At 45.8% G+C, this 9416-nt stretch overlaps 1 protein-coding gene across 1 annotated transcript; it reads left to right on the forward strand.

Moving 5' to 3' along the window:
- Positions 1–230: 230 nt before the first annotated feature.
- LOC126508264 (arylacetamide deacetylase-like 4) lies at positions 231–9130 on the forward strand. Its single transcript, XM_050153408.1, has 4 exons — positions 231–398; positions 4869–5085; positions 5795–5858; positions 8318–9130. Exons 1-4 carry the CDS (start codon positions 231–233, stop codon positions 9090–9092), a joined length of 1224 nt encoding a protein of 407 aa, XP_050009365.1. The 3' UTR covers positions 9093–9130.
- Positions 9131–9416: the final 286 nt, after the last annotated feature.

A 9416-nucleotide genomic window follows, 5' to 3' on the forward strand; every position in this document is an offset into this window, starting at 1 on the left:
CAATCCACCTTGGTGGGCGAGATATGATTTTCTGTTCTTTTGTTCCCCAGGAAACAAGTACCTCTGTTCTTTTTGGATGGCTTATGTGGCTATCTGGAGTATAGGTCAGTTCAAGAGCATGCTTGAAGCACTGGGTTGGAAGATGCAGTGTATAAAAGCAGCTTAGCTGTTTCTTTCAGAGCTTTTGAAGTTAGTTCTTCAGGACAGCAGCTCCTAAGGGTCTCGGGGCCATGGCTGTCCTGTGGCTGCTACTGTTGGGTGGACTGACCACATTCTTCCTGGGACACTTTGTATGGGCTGTGGTTAAGCATTTTCTCACAACGGAAGTTCCTTCCTCTTTAAAGCATCCAGTCAAGTTGAGAGTCATGCATTGTTTTGTGCTCTTCCTCATGGCCTTGGTGAGTTTGCTTTTGGGGACACCACGGATTGGGGGTGCTGTTTGTATCTTATTGTTTCTTCTATTTTCATTTCCCTTTTTCAAGATTCCCACTAGACAGAATCTGAGGAATTTCACAATCATGGGAATTTCCTATGCTTCTTCTTTCTTCCCCTCTTCTCCCTGTTCCTTTTTTTCTTCTCACTCATATTTCCTTTCCTTCCTTCCTCACCATCCCTTTATCTTTTTTTCCTTTGAGATAGTCTCACCATATAGTCCAGCCCAGCCTTGAGCCCACTGCTTGCCTTGAGCCAAGTGCTGGGATTACAGGCTACATGACCACACTCGCTTCCTGGGTTCTTTTCTGAGGACTGCAGTGAATTCCAGATGGAGTTGCTGCCCACCAAGCGCTCATCATCTGAGAGGTTCCACCAATACCTTCAACCACAGCTCCATCCTCTTCTCTCTTCCCGTCTGCCTGACTGCAGGTGCTTTTGGCATCAGTGTGAGAGACCCTGAGACCATAGATTAGCTTGTTCAACTTTGTCCTGGGCACAGGGCAGGCATTGTTTACAGGGCAAATCATGCATGTGATAATCACTCAGCCTTTCAGTATGGATGCCCTGGAAAGCTAGCTCTGTGCCAGGGTTGGGGCTTGAGATTGGGGTCAGGGATCAGCACCTGCCAACAAGTGCAGCACATATAAAAAGAATATGGGAGACAGGCAATTTGAAAAAATCCGATGCTCCCATACTGGGGTGCGGGGATACTTGGTAGGGGCCAAACAGAACAGTTAATACCCCAGGGGATTGTTTAAAAGGAAGAGGTCGGGGAGAAGGAGTGGGAAGCACTCAACCAAGCGATCTGATGAGCATTTCTGCTTGGCTCTCATTGGCTGTGAGAGCCTCTTGTTTAACCGGTGTTTCAGAATCCTCATGGGAACAAGGGCATTTTTTTTCTGATCAGGTACGTGGAAGTATTAGATTTCAAGTCATAAATCTTCCTAGGCTCTGATAAGTGGTAAAAATGTATGTTCCTATGCTGTTGGGATTTTTCACGAGGAAAAATGGAACGTGTTGGGGAAGTAAACAGACTGAGAATTTCAGGCTAGGCTAGAGCCCAGCACCACAAAAGAGGGCTCTGCATCTCCAAATGCCCCTCAAGCACCTGGATCTTTCTATTCATTAGAGCCTATTTATTCATGGCCCCCAAATTCTCTGAGTTTTGATCATACTGTAAGAACATACGGACCAGGGTGCTTGCTGCAAGATAGTGTCTTCTAGACACGCCAGGGAAGCTGCACCCATGAAATCTCAGCTATGGTTGATGAGATTTGACTGCCTAGATAAGGCCTGCACATTAGCAATACCAGGTGCCGTGCCGATGTGGGTGGGGGAAATTGCACAAAACCTCAACGTTAGATGAAGAGCTACAGGTAAGCAACAGCTGCGTAGAGAAGGAGGATCCGTTTTCTCCAGGGCGAGCTCTGTGCTGGGTCATCTAACTCCAAGCGGTCAGCCCTAAAACATGTCCATAACAGCAATGCTAAGTGGACACAGGAGGTGGTGTATACAAATGCAGCATGCATGTGTGTAGATGTGTAACAATACTAATTTAAGAAGAGATCATACATTTGAGAGGGAGTGAGAGGGAACAGGGAATAGAGAGCTAGAAATGATATAAATGATATCGATACAGTACTCATGTATGAAATTCTCCAAAATTTAAGCAGAGAGAAAGAGAGAGAGAGAGAGAGAGAGAGAGAGAGAGAGAGAGAGAGAGGAGAGAATAGCCCCTAAGCTAAATATTCACAGTTGACAGATACTACAGGTTTTCACCTAAGATGAGGTGATGATCTAGGATTGGTCCTGCAGCATGTGCTTCATATAATAGGACCCTGCCTCTTCTATCCAGTCCAAAGCCCCTCGGGCATGCTGTCCAGGAGGGAGGCGAACAAGAGGAAATCCAGGTGTTTTAATGTACTGAAGATGTGGACGAGAGAAGGAGAAGAAAGAAACCTGGAAAGATTCTACAGTTCTCAAAGAAGAGCCTACTTTTGGTCAAACACAAATTTGAGAGCCAGAAGCCAGAGGAATGAGCTTTGTAGTCTCCCAATTTCCCCCTCCTCCTTAGGTCACTTCCATGGACGTCAGTTTCTCATTTGCAGACAAGGGAGGTTGGTGTGCAGTGATAATGCCCAGTGCTTTCCAGTTAGCTGGCAGTAGGGCTCACACTTGAAATCATGCTCGTTTGATTGCAACCATAAATTCTTTCCAGTTCATCAGTTGCATCTTATTGAACAACTCTGAACAAGGCACTTCAACATTGACATGTGTTGAAATAAGGGCCGCGGGGCTGCGTCCCCGGCACCCGGCCGCCCACATGCATGGCTAGCTTATGCCCAGAAATAATTACACAGAAACTGTATTCTTTCAAACACTGCCTGGCCTGGCTAGTTCCAGCTTCTTATTGGCTAGCTCTTACATATTGTTCTAACCCATTTCTAAAATTCTGTGTAGCCTACGAGCTGGCTTACCAGGGAGGATCTTAACCTGCGTCTGTCTGGAGCCGGAGAATCATGGCGACTCCCTACTCAGCTTCTTTCTCCCAGCATCCTGTTCTGTTTACTCCGCCTACCTAAGGGTTGGCCTATCAAATGGGCCTAGGCAGTTTCTTTATTAATAAGAAATCACTCCCACATCAGACATGCCTCAGTTTCCCATTTTGTCACAGAGCAAATTCTTGTGCTTGACTTAGAAGGCTCAAGCAAGTTGGTAACTGAAACTACTTGGGCTAGTACTGATACATTATAGATACCTGGTAAGCACCTGTTGCTCTAATTTTTGTTGTTAGCCCACCATGGTGCTCTCCTTATGACAAAGAAGTACCCTAAGCATGAAGTCCATAGAGGATACAATCCAGTGACTGTGAGCATTTAGCACACACACTGAAACATAGCTATAATTTATATTAGCAAAGATATATCAGAGTGAGTATATTAGCTTAAAATCAAATTGGAATGGTCAGTGAATTGGTTTACTGGACAAAAGCTCTTGCCACGAAACCCAATGAACTGAGTTTAAACCATGGAATCCACATGGTAGAAGAAGACATCTGACTCTAAACTGTCCCCTGACAACCTTATATATGCATTACCCCTTCATTCCAAATCAGCAAGTGAAAACAGGGCCACAGAACCCATTTGGGGAGTCTGTGCGGGTCTTTTTATCCCTGTGTTAGGGGCCATATCACATCCCTAGTTCATCATATGACTTCTTCCAGTCAATGACACACACAGACTAAGCGGCCCCCGTATCCCAAAGCTGTGGGTAGTGGTGAGTTGCCACTGCTAAGAAACTGTTTTTGCCATCCCAGTCTGGGTACAGTCACCCAGAGAGCAAAAGATGGTCGATGTTTTGGTTTCCTTTATTTTGCTGCGATGAAACACTCTGACCGTAAATGATTTAGGGGAGGAAAGGATTTATTTCAGGCTAGGGCCTCCAGGTCGCTGCTGATCACTGGAGTCAGGACAAAAACTCAAACAGTAATTTGAAGAAGCAGAAACCATGGAGGAACACAGTTTCATGGGTTTCTCAAAAGATCATGCTTATTCAGCTTTCTGATATAGCCCAGGCCCATTTGGCTAGGGAATGGTAATGCCTATAGTGGGCTGAACCATCCTTTAACATCAATTAACAATCAGGACAATCTCACACAGTAATCTCCTCGGAACAATCTGATCTTGCAATGTACCAACTGAATCTATTCTCAGGCAACTCTTGGTTGTGTCAGTTGACAACTAACTGGGACACTGAAGTCAGGGCTATTGCCTGGGACGTTCAGTTTTGTCTCTCTCAATGACTAATGGCCACTTAGCCCTAAGCTGGTTTTCCTTCAGGCCAAGTCTTATTTTTTTTTTTTTTTTATGTTGCTCTAACAGTACCACAGACCAGGTGATTTACAGACAATAGAAGGTAGTTTGTCTTACAGGGTTTGTTTGGAAAACCCACGAACTAGGTGTCATCAGTGGGCCTTCTTTGTATCATCCTGTGGTAAAAAGACAAGTGTGCCTATGTTCATTTGTCAGAAAATTTCAGCCAAACTCACTCCCCAGGAGACTATGCCAGAGGTAATTATTCCTTTCCCTTCATCATGGTCTTAATCCATACGTGGAGCTTCCGTGTCACCACCATTTAAATGATCAATCTTTTAACACTGACAATGACAACGACATTTTAACACAAATTTAGAGGAAAAGAAATGCTTGGGTCCCAAAAACATCATCATCCAGTGGAGGTCTTTTAGGAAGAAAAGTATGAACTGCCTTCCTCATATGAAAGAGTTCAAAGTCAGTTGTATGCCCATGAGACTGTTGTACATGTAGGAGGCAGGTGAGAAATGGTGACTATGTTTGAACTATGGTAAGTAGTTGCAGCATCTACCTTCTTGCTCTACAATCCCCTGCCCTCACCCCTTCATTTTCCTCCAACAGGGGAACACACTGGAGAAGCTGAGAATTTGCACTATGAACAAGTTTGTTCAGTTTTTTGGTGATATAGGGGCCATAAAGAAGGACCCTACTGTGCTGGTAACCAACATGCGTTTTGGGTCAATCCCTGTGAGACTGTTCCAGCCCAAGGCGATGTCCTCCCAACTCCAGAGAGGCATCATCTTCTACCATGGAGGGGCTGCTATCTTTGGTAGCCTAGGTAAGTAGCTTCCACGTGGGACAGGAGAGGAAGGTCCCCATGACAGGCAGAGTCTTGTTCACATTCCCATGAGGACCTCTTGGGGTGGGGAGAGTCAAAACAAGTGGAAGTTAGAACTTCTATTAGAGACTGTAGACGGAAAGACTGGGGATCAAATCAGCCAGTCACATAGTAATCTCCATGGCAGTATTTTCTGTATTAGTCTGTGTCCAGGTTGGGGCAGCAATGTCTGAGTGGAGCTATTCTGGCACTGGGTGTCACTCCCTCTTTCCCACTCCCAGCGCTGGCTTATTCCTGTTTTGTTTTTTCCCCACAAAGGCCCCATACTTACATGCATCCCTGAGCACAGCTGGATCGCTGTTGTGAGAATCTATTCACCTCTCCAGCTCTGCTTTCCCACAGTGGTGGACTAGCTCCACTTTCCATAGTTCCATTTAGTCTTCTCTCCCTAGAGAAGGGCCCTTGAAAACACACTATAGAACCCACTCCTGCTACACTTCAGCCTTTCCCACGCACCTTAATGTCTCTCCCATTTGGTCACTTTGACTTCTCCTTGCTCTTGATATACGGAAGCACGTGAGATTCTCTGAACTTCAGAGAGGGGATGTCAGCCATGTCCATTATGGTAGCTGCTATTCATGGGGCTGCGGCATTGCTAAGTTCTGTGTGTTCTCATCACAACTGGTCCACGCTGGGCCTTCTATTGCAGACACATACCACAACCTGTGCAGTTTTCTGGCCCGGGAGACAGACTCAGTATTGCTATCAGTGGGGTAAGTGGCCTGAGAGTCCTGGGACTGTTGATGACTTCTCCATTGGAGACAGCATTTATAATGTGGGTTTTTTAAAACTAAAGATCTCCAAAAGAAGTTCAGGGACGCTGATTCTCTTGCACATGGTCCAATATACACGGGCATCCTATGATCCAAACAACAGAAGTCTGAAAAGATGCCCCTAACTTGCAATGCGAATATGAGATTAGAGAGTACCATGCCCATATCAAGGCTGGGTGAGGCAATCCAGTAAAAGAGAAAGAATCCCAGGAGCAGGCAAACGAGTCAGAGACATCCCCACCCCTACGTTTAGAAGTCCCACAAAAGCCCCGTGCTAAACAACCACAGCATGTATGCAGAGGGCCTAGGGCAGACCTACGTAGACTCCATGATTGCTGTTTCAGTCTCTGGGAGCCCCTATGAGCCCTGTTTGTAGATTCTGTGAGCTGTGTTCTCCTTAACCCCTCTGGCTCTTACAATCATTCCTCCCCCTCTCTGCGGGTTCCCGAGTTCCACGTAATATTTGGCTGTGATCTCTGCATCTGCTGCCATCAGCTGCTGGAGGAAGCCTCTCTGATGATGATGGGGCTAGACACTGTTTTCTTTTTTGTTAGTCATATTTGGGTCTATCCTAAGTCTCTGGGCTATCCAGATTCCTGTTCCAGGCAGTGTCCGGCATGGGCTCCTTCTCATGGCTTGGGCTTCAAATTAGGCCAGTCATTCTCACAATGACTATTAAAGCCTATGTTAAGAAAAATCTTAATACGAGCCACTCTGCCAATACAAAGAACTCCAATTAGACCAAATTAGACCAAATCAAATGCCTGTGTTTAATTAATGACATACTACCAGGTGGCTGGGAGCATGGCAGGGCAAAGACAGAGGAAGCACACGTGCAAACCCAAAACCACGTGTTCCTTTTTCCCCATCCCCCACAAGCCTAAATACCCTGTGGGAATGGTCCTGATCCTCTCTGGGAAGGGGTCAGTGCTTGGCAGGCTGGGAGTTGGAGTCCAAGCGCATGGCAGTCTGGGGTAACAGTTCCAACTCAATATTACATTCTAGCCTCTTTGGATATTGGGGTGTCAGAGGGCTGGGGTCTCACCTTTGACCAAACAGTCTAAACTTCTAAACTTTTCCTCAGAAAAACAGTATGATTGAGATTTTCACAGCAACAACCCTACTCTTGGCACCAGCTCCACATTAGTTACTTTTCTGTTGCTTTAATAGAAACTCTCTGACTATAAACAATTTAAGAAAGAAAGGGTTTATTTCAGTTTATGGTTTCCAAGGGTTAGAGGCCATAAGGGCAGGAGAGGGAGGGATGTCAGCAGGAAAACGGGGCAACACATCTCACCTGTACATGGAAAGCAGAGGAAACCAAAACAGGAAGCAGGGTGAAGCTATGGACTCTTAGAGTCAGCCTTCAGTGATGTATTTCCTCTATCAAGGCCACATCCCCTAGAGGTTATAACCATCCCAAACACCAGCACTGAGACCAAGTGTGTTTAAATACACGAGTCTATGTGGACATTTCTCGTTCAACTGCCTTATGTAGTTTTAAAAAGTCTATGTGTTTTAGTCTTAGCAGACCTGGCAAATGAGTAGCTACATCCATGGGAATCTTACATTGTGCCTCTTGTCGCAGCCCCAAGAGTCCCTCCATTAGACCATTAGGGCCAGGGTCTCTCCTCTGGCTTTGATGAAGGTGACGGGGAGAGTCTGGTGCACGATGTTCAAAACAGTGCTGGCTGGGCTGCAAGGGTGAGAGCTGGAGCTGTGAGTTAGTGGCAAGTGGCCATGGATGTCCGAAAGCTTTCTCAAGGTGTACGTGGTGCTCAAAGTGCCCAGTACAGGCACAAGAGTAGTCCAGTTGGTGGTATGACTATTAGTCACTTCCTCATGGCAACCAGGGCAACAAGGAAGAGTTTAAGAGCACTCAAATAGGAGGTAAAACTACCCCCTTATCACACTTTTAGCTTAACTACAGAAGAATAAACATCGAAAGGAATGTTTATGAACAGACCTTAGGATTAGCATCAATATCAATTTGAAGGGTTTCTAGCTGTAGTTTTAACAATGATCAACACGTCCCCAGTACATCAGGAGAGGTGTCCCCCGAATCTGTGTCAATAGAAGTAGTGGTTTCAAATGACTTTTCTGGGTATTTGGTGGCTAACTGACTTCTAAAGGCAACAGCTTTGAACTCACCTTATCCTGTGTGTGCTTGACTCATCCGAGAGAAGCATGGTGTGGGCAGGAATGGAGAATCCTGGGTTGAATGAATGACTCTGGGTATGCTCCTCAAGAAAAAATGATGGTTACCACGTTTACTTATTAGAAACACTCTGGGGATCGAGTCCGGTTCAGTCCTCTCTGAGAGTGGAGGATGGGGATTGGAACGGCCTCCAGTTATCCCTTTGTGAATAAGCATGCTGTGTTTGCTCCTTCTCCCTTAGGTACCGCCAGCTTCCTCACTACCACCACCCTGTCCTTTTTAATGACTGCCTGAGTGCCACGATCCAGTTCCTGAGAGGCCTGGAAACCTATGGGGTGGACCCCTCTCGGGTGGTGCTCTGTGGAGAGAGTATTGGAGCTTGGGCTGTGGCCACTATCGTCCAGGTCTTGCTCAGTAGCCCTAGTCTCCCCAAGATCAGGGCTCAAATCCTGATTACTCCAATAGTCCAGGCCATCAATTTCTGCTTACCATCTCATCAGAAGAGTAAAAATGTCCCATTTCTTACTAGAGAATTCATGATCTTCTGTCTGTGTAAATACCTGGCCATTGACATCTCTTGGAAAGATGCCATGTTGACAGGTGCCGTCATACCTCTGGACAAGTGGAAGAAGTACAGGAAATGGATCAGCTCGGACAACATCCCCAGAAGGTTCTGGGGTCACGACTTACAGCCTGACTTTCTTGGATGTTTTAATGAGGCTGCCTATCTAGAAACAAAACACATTTTCGATGTACAAATTTCACCTGTCTTAGCAGATGACAAGATCATTGCTCAGCTCCCGGAGGTATTCCTGGTGACCTGTGAGAATGACATCCTCCGGGACGATGGCTTGCTCTACAAGAAGCGCTTTGAAGACCAGGGGGTCCCTGTGACCTGGAACCATGTGGAGGATGGCTTTCACGGGTGCCTAGTATTGTTTGATTGGAAATTTTTGTCTTTCCCCTGCTCCGTGAAGATAGTAAACACTGTCGTTGGTTACATAAAGAACATATGACAGTTACCCTGAGCTCTGAGTGTAAAGAAATAAAAGGTTTCCCGTGCTGTGGGGTTTGCTGAGTTTTGTTCTGGGCAGAGAAGTTTACATCATGCAAAGTCTAAGAGAGCAGGATGAAGTAGAAATTAAAGACCAGGTAGCTTTATAGGAAAGAAAACCCAGTGTATGTGCTTCCAAGGCGAATTAGTTCGTGTTCTATCTTACACTGTCATCTGCTGCTGCCATTCAGGGGACAGAAACGTCAAAGTGAGGAAATAGGTCTGGGACTTTTAAGCAGTTCTTTTGATATGAGATTTAAATTTTCACAATAGCAGCTAATTAAAG

The sequence above is a fragment of the Alexandromys fortis genome, unplaced genomic scaffold (assembly GCF_014885135.2).
Source record: "Alexandromys fortis isolate MF-2015 unplaced genomic scaffold, M_Fortis_MF-2015_v1.1 scaffold_88, whole genome shotgun sequence".
Taxonomy (NCBI): domain Eukaryota; kingdom Metazoa; phylum Chordata; class Mammalia; order Rodentia; family Cricetidae; genus Alexandromys; species Alexandromys fortis.

Bases quoted from the DNA above. Each gene is read 5' to 3' on its own strand.
- LOC126508264 (XM_050153408.1), top strand. From the start codon at position 231: ATGGCTGTCCTGTGGCTGCTACTGTTGGGTGGACTGACCACATTCTTC. The intron at 399-4,868 runs GTGAGTTTGCTT...TTCCTCCAACAG, and splicing joins TGCTCTTCCTCATGGCCTTG to GGGAACACACTGGAGAAGCT. The intron at 5,859-8,317 runs GTAAGTGGCCTG...CTTCTCCCTTAG, and splicing joins TCAGTATTGCTATCAGTGGG to GTACCGCCAGCTTCCTCACT.